At 44.8% G+C, this 18,277-nt stretch overlaps 1 protein-coding gene across 1 annotated transcript; it reads right to left on the bottom strand.

Moving 5' to 3' along the window:
• Window positions 1-3,882: 3,882 nt before the first annotated feature.
• On the bottom strand, window positions 3,883-16,648 carry T265_15340 (hypothetical protein; the record flags this gene model as incomplete). Its single annotated transcript, XM_009177644.1, is given in 7 exon segments — window positions 3,883-4,019; window positions 4,338-4,488; window positions 4,507-4,607; window positions 5,833-6,040; window positions 8,199-8,354; window positions 8,449-8,521; window positions 16,503-16,648. Coding segments are annotated over 7 exon segments (903 nt in total), but the record flags the coding sequence as incomplete, so codon positions are not given.
• Window positions 16,649-18,277: the final 1,629 nt, after the last annotated feature.

Below are 18,277 nucleotides of genomic sequence, written 5' to 3'. Positions count from 1 at the left end.
TTGGCTGGCAGCGCTGAGTGGCGTATGAACGTACCAGCAACTACTGGAAGGTTTCTCACCACAACCCCAGCTTGCTTTGTAGTCATTCCAGTATATGGGCTGCCGTAGGATGAACCGAATCACATCACTGACAGCATGACGTCAGTGTTAAACAATGTAGCTTTGCTGCCGTACGAGCCTTATTGTGAAGAAAGGAATAGAAGTTCACCGAAGAGGGATTTAGTGCTAGCCTCCTACAGTCCTCCAAACGCAGGTAGTTTGGATAGAAACTGAACAGGAACGCCATTGACGCAAATTAGCAGCCACATCTTGAAGCGTCCTCAACCAGTCAATACGGACCACGCGATCCCCATCCTGGAAGGTGTCTAGTACCGACAGCGCCCAAATGTTTCATAATCTCCTTCATAACTCTCTGCCAAGTCAAGAGTTGGCCACCTCTGCTTTTGCCACTCTGAATTGGGCATGGAAAACAGCACTCTCTTCGGCAAATTGCGGTTCGGCATGTGGAATACATGGCATTAGCAACGTAGCTTGTGGCGCCGCATACATTCTTCAATCGAAGTACCTGTAGCACAACAGAACACGTCTTGTAGTCGCTTCGCTATGGATTCGCTAGAGCCAACGCACATGAGCTGAGTTCCTGAGATTGGTTTTTGGAGACCCGAAAAAGTTTCAATTTCGCTGCTTGAGTATCCCTAGTCTCACGGCCAGTAGTGTAGCCTGGTTCACCCGTGCCTTGAAATTCTGGGGTGTACCCTTTCGATGCCATACGTGTCTCAAATTAGTAACAGCGACCCAAACCTAGATTTGTGCATTGACCTCATCTGTTAGGCTACAATCAGAACTAATACGATTTCCAAGATGTGTAAAGCGATCCACATCTTCGGGTGTCTGTCCCTGGATTGTAAGTGATTTGTTTATTGACAGGGTGTTCACCAGCACAACCTTGCACTTGGTGACTTGGCAGTTCATCCGAAAATACCTTGCCCTTTTCCACTTCGAAGGCCAGAACGATGTCATCTGCGTACTCCAGATCAACAAGCTTTTCGTCAGAGGCTGTTTGAACAAGATTTTCCGGTATTCGTTCCATTATCTCATCGGTCGCGAAATCACATGAGATCGAAGAGCGAGCACCACCGGGGTATACCGCTCTGTGAACGGAAGTTTGTGGGGCGCTTTTCTCATACTCCCACCTCCGGAAGTCAGAATACAAAGAATCTACTATGTTCTCAAACTTCTGTGGCGTTCCGTGATGAGTAAGGGTGTTAAGAAGAACAGACCTCTTAAGCAAGTCAAATGCACCTTGGGTTGCCAACAGTACTGAAACTATGGGTCGTTTATACGTACGACAGTGTTCTGCACCTAAAGGAGTGTAAAGTTTTGGCCATCGCAACCAGACCAGAATCCCTCTTGTTGCTCGCAAGTCGGTATTTCACAACGGAGTACAAGTGACGCCGGTAGTCACTTTACAACAGGTGAAGCTGATCCCCCTGTGGTTACCTCACTCACGACGCGCCCCTTTTATAAAATGGGCACTATCGCAGGCTCTACCCAGTTGTCTGGGACATCCTCCATTTCCCCAGTACAGGCAAATAAATCAGGCGTGCGATGATTCTGAACATCAATCCCATCTTTGAATAATGCGGCTGGGAGATCACCCGGACCAGAAGCTTGGTGGTACTTGAGAGAACATATGGTGTCATAAACTTCCGAGGCCGTAGAGGGCTCCACGCTCACCGTCTAGGGTTGTATGTCAACTATGGGCTCCAGGTTAATAGCAGATTGCTATCAAGTAAACTGTTGGAGTTATTCGGCCCATAGGTCGAAGTGTTCTTTATTGAAGTTGATCCCTGAAGATTTCACTCAGGTGTTTTTCGGTAACCGGTCAAACCGATCAATTTCAATAATATTCATTATTAGCTTTCCGTGTCCACCAGACCTCACGGTCGGTTTACACGCTTACTTTCATTTGATGTCTGACAATTCGTCGGGTCAAGTTTGACCGGGACTGGCTGGGATATTTTTCTGAGATTTGAGCAGTGCCACTTTTCTGCTAGATATCCAGTGCTTGAGTGAGCCGTGCCACAAGCGAAGCTCTCAGCACTATGTAAGGAGGTGGCAACCTCGTCCCGATATGAATTCGCATCTGGTATTGGGACATTGGGAAGAGACTCTAGGAGATGATCTTGGTAAATTCGCCCGACAACCGGATCTGCAGCGCCCACACAGTGCGCGGCCCTGGAAACGGAGGGAGAAGCGACTCTGGACAAGTTTGCGGTCGAAATCCACAAATGTGTTCCAAAACGTGTGGCGGTCAGTTATTGACAACCGCCATCGGAAAGTGAGTTCTTGTCTGGCAAATGGTTGTAAGACATCACGTGGCCAGGCAACTTTGGCTATTTTGGAGGTTAACGCTGCACAAAAACTGCCTGCAGTCAGCGCACAGCTGAAGCAATCGTTCCCCATTGTCCGTACGCGCCGAGTCCAATTCATATCGACCATTTAATTTGGTCTCAGGTGCGCTAAGCGTTCCCGTTTGTTCTTTCATATCTCCAATGATATCTGAGTTTTCACCTCTCAGAAACGCGGCATTCAGGGCGTCATTAAACCTGTCTTTGGTGGTGTCAGAGTTACATTCAGTAGGGGCGTGAGCAGTCCCTAAACAAACATCGATCAACTTTCCTCTTATGAGAATCTTTCAGAGACGTTGCCAGACGAATCGCACAGAGGCGACTGTCAACGGGTATCCAGTCAAGCGAGGATCCTTCCGCCCGATGGCATAGAGTGATGCCGAACCCTGCACATCCTGCTCACTGCGGCTTCTGGTTCGCCATTGGTGCGCAACCAGAAGCGAGTGGAGAGTGATGGAGAGGTTAGCCCAAACACTGCATTTTGAATTCTTGTTTCTGACACAACACACATCAATGCCAAGCGAGTCTAGGTTGACAGAAAGAGCACTTGAAAAGCCGATACCGGATGAACTGAGTTATCAGGCCTGACCACCGGGCCTACAAGGATAGAGTCATTAATTATATAGGGAGAGGGGGAGGAAAAAGTATGTGAAAGGGAAGCGTCAGCACTATGGATAGCACCATCCTTCTTTTGATCGAGGATGCATTTGTGTAGCCGCGTGCGACCTTACAGGTAACAAAGAACATACAGGACAATTGGTCAGCTTAGCCTGTCTCCCTTTCTGAAAGTAGTCCCGTTTTCCCAATCCACCAGAACGGGTTGGTTGTTTTGTTTTGAATCAGTACTTAGCTAGCTCTCTTAGATAGGCAAGCAATAGATCGTGAACCAGGTGAAAGCGTCAGATACCCACTTTCTCTATACTGAAAACCCGTGAATGTAAGCCTGAATAGAAATTTCTCAGCGGAATATGCGGATGACGTCGTCCTCATCTTCGAAGAGAAGGAGGAGGCACCAGTGAACTGACCGAAGTCATCGCGTCCTTGGGTATTCACTTTGCACCCACAAACTATAAGGTCATGCAGACACTGAACACGCTACTTACAATCCAGGAGGAAGCACTCGAATTTGTGGACCATTTTCATTATCATCATCGACAGCATGACATCAGTGTTCAACACCGGTGCTTCACTGCCGTATGTACGTAAAACGGTCCACAGTTTATTTGCACATACACAAATAAACTGGACCGTTGTACGTACTTTGGAAGTTGCATTAGTTCTGATTGTAATGTAACGGATGAGGTAAATGTACGAATCTGCAAGGCTCGGGTCGCGTTTGCTAATTTCAGAAACCTATGGCGTCAAACTGGTGCATCCCTGAATCTCAGGGGGTATCAAGCTGCGGTGCGGGCTGTTTTGTTGTATGCTCGTGAGGCTTGGTCTGTTCGATCAGCGGAACTGAGACATCTTCAGGTGTTTGACAGCCATTGTCTCAGAATCATAGATCGTGTGGGTTGGTGTCGGTTAATCCGTAACGAGAAAATTAGAAAACGAGTTTTGGGTCGTAAAACGCGTACTTCCATTAAAGAATGTGCCCAGCACCAGAAGCTGAATTGGTTGAGGCATGTGTTGCGCATGCCTAACTATCGTTTGCCGAAGAGAGTGCTTTTTTCATGCCTAATTTAGAGTAGCGGAAGCAGAAAGGTGGCCAACCCTTGACCTGGCAGAAGAGTATGAAGGAGATTACGAAACGCTCGGGTGCTTTCGGTACTACTCGCCTTCCAGGATGAGGACCGCGTGATCCCCACTGCGCCTGGTTGAGACACTACAAGATATAGCGACCAATCTATATCAGTGGCGTTCTTGTCAGTTTCTATCTAGAATGTCGAGGTGTGGGCACCTCCGAATGATTGTAGTAACCGGTACTAGGCCCCTTTCCCTTCCACCTTTATTCTTTTCTTGACAATAAGCCTTTCAAATAAATCATGGGTGTACGGCAGCGAAGCATCGGTGTTAAACACTGATGTCAAGCTGTTGATGATGACAATGATATTGGTTGTTTTGAAAAGCACCCAAACTTAGACGTAAGAAGCACCAGCACCTATGTCTGATTGCTGAGCCACACTATCGAAGGAAGTCGCAGCGAAGAGTAAAAAGCTACAGAAAGATGGGGATCGGGTGCATATAGTTTTAAACCTTAGAGGAAACAGACATGAGATGATTGATATTGAGAAAACATCTAACCACTCCACTGGGGTGAGACGCTATCAGGGGATTGTGCAACATATTTTTTGAAACCCACTCATCATGGACAGACTATACAGCGAAAACGCTGCAGCTAGCCGATCCGATTAGGAGGTAGCGGGTGTTCACCGTTGGGATGGGTCACGTACAAATTTCTAACTAACTGAACCCGGCCAGGAGACTGCTTCCGCTTAGTACTTCCCGCCTTCGCTCAAAGTTATGGCCCTTTTACTGCGAACCGCTTGTTCCCAAGGGTGGAAAACAAAGTGTACTATGGTGTATTTTCTAACCCCCCTTCATCGGCAATGCTCCAGCAGTTGGAATCAGTAACCAGGCCCTGTTTCACGGAACTCGCTGTGTTGCAGCGCCCTCTGCTGCCAAGATGTGTTTAATAGTTTGAAGGGTAGTCTCAAGTCTCACAACTACAAAGCACAACAGCTGTTGGTTGTTTTGTAGACACGGTATTTAGGTTTCACTAAAGTGCGTTTCTGGCGTCGAAGGCAATACCAGAACGTATGCTGCACCTGTTTTGGTTACGCGTGCACGGACTTCGTCAGTTACAACACAGTTGCTGTATGGGCGGCTGCCAGGGTACATGAATCGGTCAAATTCAACATCCTCTTGCTGATCTTTCCAAGGACTTGGGAATTCCCTGATTAGGCTGTTTATTCTTTGGGCGCGAAAAGCGCATCAAACGAGGGACCGCTTCTGATTTTCTACATGGGGAGAATTTGTATGTACCCGATCGTTAAACGCAGTAGTAATATCATCCGCATAAACCGAATTCTCTAGCGTTTCCAAAATGGGTTCATAGTTCCTTGTATCAGGCACCCCATGGGGTCATCGACGATAAAAGTGAACATAAAGGGCCTAGGAAGGATAAACCTAGTTTTGGGGAAACTTTCCGGACGTTCACTTTAAAACTTAACACAACTGGAAGCGTGAAAATAAAGCGCATTACAAATATATTCAAATTCATTGTTATCCTAATCGTATCTTCAACTGGTTGCAGCGTAGACTAATTATAAACAATGTATGATTAGAGAACTGCACAGCGACAGTTATTTGCGTTTGTCTAGTGAAGTAGGGAACACTCGGCTCTTGCAATTCTAGCTATACCACCAGTCTGCTGCATGGAATCGAGAAAGCTCAGTGGTTAAGGCACCAGCTTACGGACCGCAGGGTCCGTGATTCGAACCCAACCAAAGCGTCTTGACTGCTCCTGTCTAGGTATGGGCAACCTGGCAGTACACCAGCTCTCGTGCCTCCTTCCGTTGGCAGTGCAGCTGGGTACCGAAAGGGTGCTAAAGGTGAACGATTTTTTGCGCTGCACGAGCTGTTGAATCGCCGAAAATCTTTAATCGATGGCATACATATATTGAAGGCTTAAATACTGCGTTCGGATTTCAGAAATGCAGTAAATATATCGATGGATCATCAATGGCGCGCAGTAGGGCAGCTTTCCGGGATTTTGTAGGTTGGTGACTGGAACAATGTCCGAAAAGTACTTGCGGACTTGCGTGTTGGTTATCGATTCTTTCGGTGCAAGAAGGGCATCGATACAATCAAGTCGACGGCCAATGTGGACCAAGTCCATCCACTTGTGGGACGCATGTTCTTGTCATCTGAGATATCGCCAAGACACCCAAACTCATACAGAAAGGCTTCGTAACCTCAGCCAAAATTTAGCGCAAAGCCAGGTTTCAAGGCAATGAGACTGCAGGCGTCTTTTCTTCGGAGACTGACCTCTCGATAGTATGTATGCTAACCGTCGACCTCAAATTCATGCATATTTATCCCTCCATACTGCCTGAATGCCGCTTGCTCGTGATCTAGTTAGGACCTAACCGACCTACTTCACAACTTAGCAGGAAGTATAACATAGGGACCATGATTTAGCGAACGTGATTGTGAGCGTAGGCACGATGTGCCAGGATTACGTCGAAGAATCAGTACTTCGGTCAGTAAAAAACCACTTGCGAGGGAAACGTTGGCCTAGGATGAGTCTTTTTATTCAGACTTTGGGGAATGAGGATGCTTGTCTTTTCTCGAGCATGGCACTAGGCGACAGCAATGTTCCGTATGAATGTTAGCTTCTCTATGTCTATGCTCGTCTTCGGCTGTCAGAGAGACCACTGGATTTTCCTCACGCAAATACAAAATGACCATCGCAACCTGTACAAGTTTCGCTTCGTTCCACAGCCGCTCATTTCATCACTTCCCGAACTACACCTCTATCAACAGGCCTTTAGAAGTAATCGCCTTCCCAGTCGATATTAGCGAGGCATCCAGGAATTATGCAGGAAAAAGTTGCCCATCTCGTTCATATTCCACCAAACATATATCGCTTTAGAAATGTCCACCAGTTGGTGCCTAGTATCCAATATATCGCAACGTGTGCAGTTCTACGGAACCTATAGCAATGGCATCGGAATTAGATGCAACTCCACCGTTTCGCTCTCGGTGGGGATTCACCAAAATTTTGACTGCTGATTTGCCAGCCGCTAATTACAGTTGTGTGTTAAGCTCAGCTGCTGAGCGTCGAAATTACGCCGGTTTTCAGCTGAATTTGATTTTAAGTGGTGTAACACAGCCTTGTCTGGGCGTCTGGATTAAAGTAAAGTGGCTTGAAAGCAGCAACTAACAAAATGTCTAGTATATCAAATTCAATAAACTGTGTGTTCCAAGGTCATTTATACCTCGTGCACTTTTCAGTGTTGATCTTTTACTCTCCGTGGTAGCTTTTGACCGACCGCATTTCGGTCTGACAGATTCTTATCATAATTCTGAATTTTATCGCAAGGTTTTAGGAGACTTACTCCCTCAGACGGCTCATTGACACTCTTCGTTTGCCAGAAAATAAGGCTCTCAATCTCTCCTCACGCAAGATATAACGCTTATTATTAAGCACCTTGGAATCGACCAGGCACTCTTAAATGCAAGCCAAGAGAGCTGGGTTAGATGACAATCCAGTCATATTGCTCGCCAGATCTGTTACCCGTTTTAATACGGTTTTTCGACGAATAAGGGGTTGTTCTAAAGGGCGTAGCTCATTTCTGACAGAAACACATTAGTCGGTATTAGGGTGGCGTGGACTCGGTTTGTCCTCAGGTTCCACTGATCGGATGTCTTGGAACTACCACTGTTATATGGTCACTCAACAGTGGCGTTGCTGTGGTCTACCAAGATGTTAATCGTCATGTTTGGATGATAGGAACAATCCATAATAAATTCTGTTTGCCGAATTCGATTTCTACATTTGAGGGTTTTCCTCCTAGTTAGATCTTAATAAATGTGAGCACTGTGCTTCTTCATACAATGAACATTCTTGAAATGACCACTGGAGTCCTTAGCTCGCATCGCTTTCAGAAGTGTGTAATCAGTGCACCACGGTATTGAATCCAACCTGACCTCATGATCAGTTCCGGAGTCACTTGCTTACTCCGCCCATGCACTTATTATCTTCACTTTCCATTCACCTCTTCGCAAAGGCTGTCCCGCCCGACACTGGCACATTTGCATATGTGAATGTGACCTACGTACCCATGGGTGTTCGTTCCCCGTTTGTTGAGCCTTCCCTGATCTGCTGTGTCATGATGTCCGTATAATTGCGCCACCAATCATAATCACTAGGGTGGCTTCGGAAGCGACAGCTGCAACCCACGATCCAGCATTTTGCTCGGCGTTGTTTGGTGTGCACTGTGACTTGTTAACGCCACGAACATGGACAGTTGAGGTTTGCTGTGTATAATTTTGTTCACTATTGTATAGGTAGTACCGTAGACTTCCTAACCCGATTCCTCCTTTTGGTATTTGGAACCATCAAACCTAAGCGTGACTGAAAGTTCTGTACCTGGAACCTCAACCTGCTGGCAATTTCAAGACTTACCCTGGACCAGCCAGCAAATGGCACTGAGACCTCCCCTTATTTATATTGAGCCAGTCCTGGAAATTCGTGTGACGTCCCGGCACATCACAACCACAGCGCAGCATACTTGACCGGATAAACATTCGGTCACTGAAATGAAATAACATACAAAAAGAAGGGAAAAGGACGGTGGAAGAGTATCTACATGGGGGACACCCATAGGTGTCTGGACTGACGTGAGATTTTGACGACGAAGGTGAGTAAACCGCTCCGGTATGTGAAGCAGTCTTGGACAGGCCAAACGAGGCGTTCATCACCACCACCCGAAAATACTTGCATCAGATCTCCTTGATAGACCCCTACAAATGCACAAATGACAAAATGCACCAGTGCTTCATAACAAGCGGCCGAACTACCTTTTAATTCTGAATAAATGAAAGGAGCGATCAAGTGTAATCAGTTATCGATGGCATGTAATGTCAAACTCCATCTGTGAAAGTTCAGTAACAGGGGTTTTCAGACACGCAAAAAGTTTGAAGTATTGGTAGTCAGACAATTAGTCTAAACTTAGACGACTTTTCAGTGTTGGAGTACTACTTGCCACTGTTATTTCTTTCTGACAACATGAAACCAGCTAACCAGACGTTTGAAAAATTGCCAACCTAAACAAGGGATCCGTAAGGTGGAAGAAGGATCCGTCTGTCGAACATGAGCAATTAGAAGGATATTTATTGGGTGATCTGTAGGCCTGCTAGGAGAAGGAACTGATATACGACCAAGAAATGAGGACTCTACTGACAAGCAAGAACGTGAGACTAGCCGACTTAACACGTTGCGGTATGTGATTATCATTGAAAAGGAGTCTTCTATACAAGTGGCTTGAATCTGATGTACAAAAAAACAGACCGTCTGAAGTCCGTTTCAACTGTTCACACATTTTTTCCGATTGTATTAGGAATTACCAACCCTTTAGATACTTCCAGACTTTGCGAACGGCACCCAAGGGGAATATTCAACTGGACTGCCCTATTGTTTACCAAAGGAGATACGCAATAATCTTGAGGAAATTTTACACGTTACATGCACATCTTTTATACCTCATATGCAGGGTGAACCTACGACTTCTATTGAATGAGTTCCCAACATGGCAACCCGAAGAGGATTGCAATCATCAAGTAAAATTATTCCGCTATCGATGGCAACATTCGTCTTTTGACATTACAAAGTGAGCGTGCTGAGGTTTTGAAAAAATCCAGTGCGTTCGCATGAAAACCCATCGTCCGAACCAACTAGTTAATTTAAGCTACTGAAAAGTTTGTAGTAGGCACATTAACACGCCTCCTTTGGATCTCGCGCTAGAGCAGGTGCAAAATGTCGACAGAACAGCGTGAATTCACTTATTTTATTTACATAATTATCTTTAACAAGGAACTTCTAACACCCAATCATCCTTCTAGAGGACACAGTTTTCGTCAATCTACACATGTGTATTACAAAGTGTCACCAATAAACAAAGCAGCCATAGGGTGCAACGAGAATTGACTCACGACCCCTAAATCACAATGTTGACTGATACCTAAGATAAAACACTTTTGTCGGAACCGTGTGGATGGCAACCACTGTCCATCACCAATTATACAAACACAACTGCGAATGATTCGTAGACACGCACTTTTGACGATGGGATGGCTGAATGGTTCGTTTTTTATGTGAGGATGCGGATCCTAGAGACAAAGTCACCAAGATTGTTGTGCTGTCTGCTGTGGGACCGATCAATACCGAAAACACGAAAAGTTCCTTTATGTTTTTGCCTCAGAAGCCACGGGAAATTCCCCTTCTTTGAACTAAGGGCTGTTGGACATCGCTGCGTGCATCTGCATTGGGGAGCGTGCTTTACTCTAGGACAACCGCCTGACTGACTTGGTGGACTGGGCATAAACTCTAATTAGTGAAAAGTGGAGCCATTACCCCATGCCTGTAATTTACGCATACAAAAGTGGATCTTCTAGACCTCAGGTCACTGACAGAATACCTTTACGAGCTGACTGAAAGCTTACAACTCTACTGCAGTCGGTAAATAGCGAACTCATTGTCGGCTGCCAGAAGGGTGTGATCGATGGTCAAGCACTGGTCAGTTAGCACACCACTGATCAGCTGGCTAATCGGCTGATCAGATTTGGTCAGTCGGTTTAGTTGAAAATTGGGTTCTTCACCGAGCCCGACATTTAGATCAGAGGTTAGGTTGATGAACTACTGACCGAATGGTTCATGGTTCGAACCTCAACCTTGGGTTTTCGGTTGCTCCTTTCCAGACTTGGTCAATCCAGCATTCTCTCAGTCCATGTGTCTGTTTCGAGTTGCATGACAGGGATGCGCTGAAAGGATTCTACAGATTAATACTTGTTTTTTGTAATATTTACCTAGCTGCGATAGCACTTCACACACCTCCAATTGGAATGTAGCTTATGTTTGTTACGCTGTTGACTGGATTTGTGTTTCAAAAGCTGATTCACATCTCAATTTGGCCAATCTTCAAGATATCGGAGGAGTTTTGATTACTGAGCCGTATTACAAGTCGGTATTGGTTGATGCCTTAGAGAATGAACAAATCCGATCTCCGAGTTAAACTCATCATCATCTTTCACAAGTGTTCGCTGTCAATGAAAACTAATACATAACTATTAAGAGTTACCGTTTCAGAAGGTCTTGACAAATGACCGGCGGTTTTTAACTCGGCAACGTTTCGTTTTTGAAACAGAAGTTGGATCAGGCTGATTGAGTAGGTCGCTAATTTGGCCAGGTTTTAGGGCAGACGCGGAACCATCCAGTAAGACCTCTTCATATTAACACACTAGATCAGTGTTGAGTGTCAGCTAAGGGGCCTTGTAGGTTTGTGTGACCCCACTAATCCTACGATTAATGGGTTAGGGGAGTTTCAAATTATTTTCCATCGGATTCGGTTTTTAAATATTCCGGTTCAAAGCGCTTCAACTGATGATTCGCTTTGAGTGTTTACCGGTCTGTGTGGGCTTGTAAGTGCTACGACATTTTATTTGCGAGGGTAAGGGATGAAAGGGGGGTTAGGTTAAGCACAATTCAGATGTATGCTAATTCTGTTCACGGCTCCTCTTTTCTATAACTATACACCGTCACGTGTCAGTTCGACTAATCCAAACCGTTCTTCACACGTTTACCGCCTCTGTGATTTCTATTCTGTTAACAATAGGGTCCTTGTCTATTTATAGCCCCTCGATCATCAGTCTCTGTGGGGTGGACTATAGTCCCCGCCTCCAAACTTCAACATTTGCCAAATCTATTTTGTGTTCGGTGCATGTTTCACGATTTCTCAGTCTTTCAGTAACGCTCAATATTCATCTGAGTCCCTCGACAGCCCGTCTATTTTTCGGTGCATGTTCACGATTTCTCAGTCTTTCAGTAACGCTCAATATTCATCTGAGTCCCTCGACAGCCCGTCTATTTTTCTCCTGTGCTCCCCGATTTTGTTATGAAGTTCCCTGATCTTCTGTGCTGCAATCGCTGCTTCAAACAGCTAAATTAAATGGGTCTCGTGATGGCTAGCCACTAGCCATATACCAATGATCCCAGGCGGTGATCGGAACTACTCAGACTTAGTGACGCTGAGCGGGTTCAAGGGCGCTTGACCTGTTACGTAATGGGTTCATCAAAATAAGATTTCGATTCTACCTGTTTGTGCTCCTGAGCTATTCGGAGCCTACCGTAATTTGGTTTTCTGATACTACCAGGAGGCTCTATGCTAGAAAATTTGTTGTCATAGAAATCATGTCCATACCGGGTGCATTGTTTGAAAAAGTTTTTAGGTTGAACTAGACCAACTAATCTAGTTGAGCATGGGCAGTTTAATTTACTGCTGTCTATTTCTGAACTTAATCAGTTAGAGCACAAATTGTTTAAGGGGACTAGTGCCCACTGAATACCATTCGTCTAAGTTTTAATGTCAAAATCCATGTCAGATCGGTTCAATGCTACTATTACAGTTTAGTTTTCAGATTCATAACCATTAACCGCAAGTCTGAGTGGGGTATAAGTACAAGCCCAGGATATACGATGAGTAGGCAGAGCTACTCTGTTATGAACCCGAAAAATCAAAGAAAATATGGTCGGATCAGAGAAGTGGTCAGATTTCAAATAGGCAAAAATCCGAACACTTGCGAGCTTCGAGCTTAAGCGGGCGGTACTTTCATGGGGGTAGCAATCAAGGTGATGACTCAAAGCAGATTCTGTAAGTCCTGTGTGCTCTTATTGTCACTTACACTTAGAAAGTATCTTTATTTCATGTTCAATTAAATGACTGCTTCCGATCACGTTCTAGGTTACGTGGTTTGTCGGTGGGTAAACAGAACCAAGAAAAATGTAACATATCCGAACCTGCTGCGGCCCCAACATGACAATATTTGAACACCCAATGAAGTATGCAAAGAGTGCAGCTCGACAATGCTTGTAATCTAGTGAAAACTCCGTGATTTTGTAATAATAGACTGAGATTTCCCTTGAGGGGAGCGAGCCGTTTTTTTATCGATTGCGAAAAACAACACATGCTTTGCGAGAGATTTGTGCTGGCTCTGTGCTACTCTGGTATGCTTTTGAGACAAGATGTATTTCTTTCAGCGAGTTCCTTAAGGCGATTTATTTTCCTATCCCAACGCTGAATCTGAGACGATCAATCAGTGGTCTCACTTGTTGCTCTGTTGCCAAATCTAGGTATGAGAAGACAAGTTCGTTCTTTACATGCACTTGTACAGGTAACAGGCGATAACATAAAAAAACGACAGACAAGTAGGAGGTAGACAGTGGGTATACTTAAGACAGGCTTTTAACTGTCAACAGTGTTGAGACAGTCGATGCCAAATCACAAGGCGTCGGAAGGGGAATGACCAATGAGTGTTCTTAAAGTGTAAGGAAGCATGGCAAGCGCTATTTTTTGGGCGCTTTGCGCCCACGACCAGGTAATCGGGAGGCTACCATACTGGCTGCCCTCACGACTGTTATGACTACAACAGGGAGAAGAACACGACTTCTGGGTGAAGCGAGCCGAGTGTGAGTTGCTATTCAATGTCCACCCACTACGTGTGAGAGAAGAAAGACCGATCAGACTACCACTTCTTTTCGACTAAGTGGTAAGACTTAAAATCATTACAAACGGGCTAAAGTGGTACATTTGGGCAAAATTGAGAAAAAGGTATAAATCCGTATGTTCGTGAATGTGATACCGCATGTCGAGGCCAATTACACGAATGACGGTAAGGAGTGAGGGCGAGCGATCAAAGTTCTCTAGACAGATCGGTGGAGGTAAGCTGTGGACATGTTTTATTGGTACCACCAATAGCAATCAGAGATGAGTAAGCCGAGAGGTGACTCACTTTACATTTGCGTCCCATCTAGTGAGAAGAGCAGTCCCACCTACCTTGCTACCATAAGTTTTGTCGAATGATATGACAGAAATCGAGAAACTCAAGATTCTTGACGCTGAGATTAGTAGCTGAGCTCGTGGACTAGGCTTTGGTCTACTCTGGCACTATCGCCACGGAGACTTTCGAGTTGGATGTCAGCCGCATCTGCAGCGACCCAGTCACCCACACACTTGACTGTTCAGCCCACAGTCGCTCACTAGATCACGAGACTTGTCTCTTTTCATGCCCACAACCACGTCACATCAGACGTCGATTGTATGCACCGTCTAGTGAGCGTACCAACCATTCACGTGCTGATGCGCCCACGTACGCGCAAACGGACCTACATACAAGGAAACCGAACGCAGTCAGCACACAGTCTCGCGCGCGCGCAGGGAGCAAGGAGTCAGCCAAACACTCCAAGTCCACGGACAATTATGGAATACGTGTAGCAGTTGCTCCCATTTCGCATTACATTTATTTTTATGCGTGTTGCAACCCACCACTGTTGACCATAGTAAAAACTTTATTATTTGTAATATGGTCATCATCAACAGTGCACTAATACATTCCCAATAAACTTCACAATTTTTTGCTTTAAAGGTGCCTATTCCACCCAAAAGCCACTGAAGAATGTTGGGATGAAACTACAAATATGACGGTTGATTGTAAATGATTGCTTAGTGAAGAAGAACTCTGGACCCTCAAATAGTGGGTGAATGTTACAAGCAACCAGTTCTTAGTTGTCCTGAGAGACAATGGATTCCCCGACAAGTTTATTACAAAGCATTTGAACAGGGAAAAAGCAAACACCATCACAGCCACAGTTGGAAGGAAACCAGTTTACATTAGCCTCGCGTTTAAGGGAGATATACTGGTCGACCTACCGAACAGAAGACTTTCCGCCAGTCTGAACAAAGTTTTACCGGCCGCAACACTCCGAACCTGGTTCACCGGCAATCGTCTGTGCTCTTTTAATCTCAAGGATAGAGTGTCTGTTCACGCCCACAGTATGCTAGTATACTCACTCTCTAGCTGCTGTGTAACGGAATACATCGGACGCACGAATAAACAACTCGGCCAAAGAATGAACACAATTCACCCTGACTTGCCTCTGGAACTAGGAAGACGATAACCAGCTCCGTAGTACGACATTTAGCTGGCACTGCACGCAACGTGATACCTAGCCGAAGCTTCCGCGTTTTTTTACAAGGCGCCAGCTAATCGACCCAGATCAGTACAGCAGCGTACAATTACAGTGACTGAAGCTATCGCCATATGACATCACGACCTGATCCTTTGTCGGCTAAAACGCTTTGTTCGTGTGTTGTTCGTCAGGAAGGTCAGAATCCTAAAAATGCCTGAAACTTATTCGGGACCATCAGCTTCATAAGAAACGCTTAAGGAATAAGGCTAAAGTGCCGAGCTAAAGTCAACTATCGATGCGATGTTCGGGCAGCCAATCAATGACAACCGAAGGCACTCAAGTGCTCAGGCGGATCCTGGAGACGATGTCACTCAATCACTCAGCATCGGCCGGACAGTCTTTAATTAAAGTAAAAAATACGCCCTAAATGTCCTGACACTCCCAGTAACTTTGCAATCGTTTATTATCAATAAATCTGTTGTATTTTGTTAGGTGAGTCCTATCCTGGAGTCGGGAGTTGCAGTTAGCGAAACGTCCAGACACGAAGCGAAATAATAGAGACGAACCTCTCCCTTAGGAGACAGAAAAGCGAGTGGACGTAGTGTCTGCTTGGTGGATATTTCGGAATGAGCTATTTAACTGTGACCGCACTAACCAACATGGAAACTGAGACTCGGCAGTTTCAAAGTAGCAGTTAGCAGAAAGCAACGTAGGTATCTTCAAATGGTAACTAGTGGAACCCGTTCTGTATATACCAGGGCGTTATTATGGATCATCTGTCTATTCAAAGAAATATCGCTGTGTTGGAAGCCCGGTAGATGATAAAAAAACAACACGAGATTAACAGTGTTTACAGAATTAACTGACTGACGGACTATGTGATGATGATTGGCGATCGACTGCTTGAAAATTCAGGTCCGGACCAAAAGAGGAAATACGGATCTCTATCCTCATGCTTAGTGACTGACTCACACAAAAATGATGGTTTACCTCCCAATAAAACTGAGTGAAAAGGAAAGTACTCAACCTTCAGGATAAGATTACCATAACATCATTTTGGTTATGCTTCGGACGTTCTAGCAACAGCAGATCAAAATTCGCACACAACCGAGTGGTGTTCGTTGCAGTCGGCGGTGCACCACACTCCATTGGTACGAACAATCATACAGTCTCGTCCTTTAATGCTGGTGTCGCAACCGATATTCCTGAGATATCATTGGTCACTATCTCGTTGAAATGATTGAACATACGTGTACTTCGGTGGATAATCATAGTACATGAAATAGTTCGATTTGGCGTCAAAACGTTTTGCATTTATATAGAAACTATATTCAGTCCACGCGGAAATTTGACTCTACAAATGAAGTGTATAACTCTGGTGAAAGCCACATATGATGGCTTACGCTGTGCTCCTCATTATATATGGTGATAATCCTGGCGCCCAAAGTTGCACAGGCCTTTACCGCCGAATCGAAGCCCATTTTACGAACGTAGTGCACATAACATTGATCATCACCCTTTGTGATCTTCGATTCGAAACATTTGAGACCTAGATACAAATAATCCTTGTAGTTTCATTTCAACAAAGATTACGATATCCTCCGGTTTCTCTGATGGACTGTGGAATAAACTGTTTGATTGCCCTCGAACAGTTTGCTTGAAGATCTCGAAACTGTAAAACTGCGAGAAAAGCTATCAATGCAATATACTTTGGAGTCATGTGGACTGTCTCTGGTGAGAAAATGGAATAAGCACAATTCGGATGATTTGAAGCAGGAATCGATTGATCACGTGATCAGACCGGCACAATACAGTCAGTTCTAGCTGCGTACGAGTTCCATATAGCACAGTCTCCTCCATCAAACACAGCAGCAGCGTGAGTTTATATGAATGTATTTGAGGAGCTAACCCAATTAGTTCATGATAGTCCATGCGAGGTCGATCAGTACTTTTTTCAGTCATTGCCGCTCCATCAAAAGTAAGGAGCAATGTTTCACAGCCAGAAATACTAAACCAATTGAAACATCCAAGTTACTCATTCAGAAACACTTTAACTGTGATTTACCAAATGAATCGAGTGCAGTTCCGTTTTTCCTGTTTCAGATTGGAACAATGTATCCCGTGTGGATCAGTGCTGCAACTACTTTGCAAAACAGAGTGTACGTTCCAATTAATCAAAAAACGCTTGCAGAGGATTTGGGAATCATAGTTTAGAAAAAGTTTAAAGAACAGTTAGTGAATCTACTGATGAACATTGTTTCGTTTTTGACAGAGGAGTAACATCATGCTGTTAGCTGATCGCTAGGTCAGACGGAGAACTTGATAGTGGGATCTCTTTCTACTGACAGACTAAGTCAACGGTGAATGCTGCTAAACTTCTGTCTGCTTAGTGTGTGTGTGTGTATGTGTGTGTGTGTGTGTGCAAATACATGAATGAGGTTCGGAGTAAATGCTTCTCAGTTTATGAGTATCTGGGATCTGTGACAAACCACTCAGGAGAGTGATATGAGTCCAACCTCGGCGTCGGGACTGGACAAACTGGCAGTGACTTGTAGTGTCTACATTCCGTTGTCACATTTACCATTCCTCCTTAAACCACACTTTGTAACTGTCGTTCACATTGTATCATGACGTTTGTTTTAATGTTACGAATACACAATTTTCCGGCCCGGCGCGCTGACTTCTTGCTGAACGAGCGTATTTAAGCTCCGTTGAACTGTTTGTTGACTGCTGAACGAGTGGAACCAAATCTGTGTCTGTGTCAACTGTTGAGCGTCACAATAAATCCCTGTGACATTTTTAAGCCGTGAATAATTTCCTACCGTGGAATATATCGCGCACGCGGAACCATCTGTGGGAAACTCCGACAAGGGAATATTTCCTCTCACAGCCAGTTACTGCATTTGGATCGGTGTANTTTCCTTCAGGTGATATATATATATATATATATATCGACCGCAAATTTTCGAGCCAGCACAGACCCATAAAACTGATGCCAGTACAAAGTCACCTGTGGACTCAGTAATGGAGTAACAAACAACTCAGAATTCACATGTACCGATTCACTGAAAGGTTTTTCAGTGGATAGTTGGTAGCCTGGTGGAAAGTACCAGGTTTTGAGATGTGCCATTATTTCGCCAAACAACACTGTTGATTACCCCTGTGAATCAACGGTGAA

The sequence above is a fragment of the Opisthorchis viverrini genome, assembly GCF_000715545.1.
Source record: "Opisthorchis viverrini unplaced genomic scaffold opera_v5_440, whole genome shotgun sequence".
Lineage (NCBI taxonomy): Eukaryota > Metazoa > Platyhelminthes > Trematoda > Opisthorchiida > Opisthorchiidae > Opisthorchis > Opisthorchis viverrini.
The sequence above is the reverse complement of the archived record's forward strand: the minus strand, read 5'-3'. Positions and strand labels throughout refer to the sequence as shown.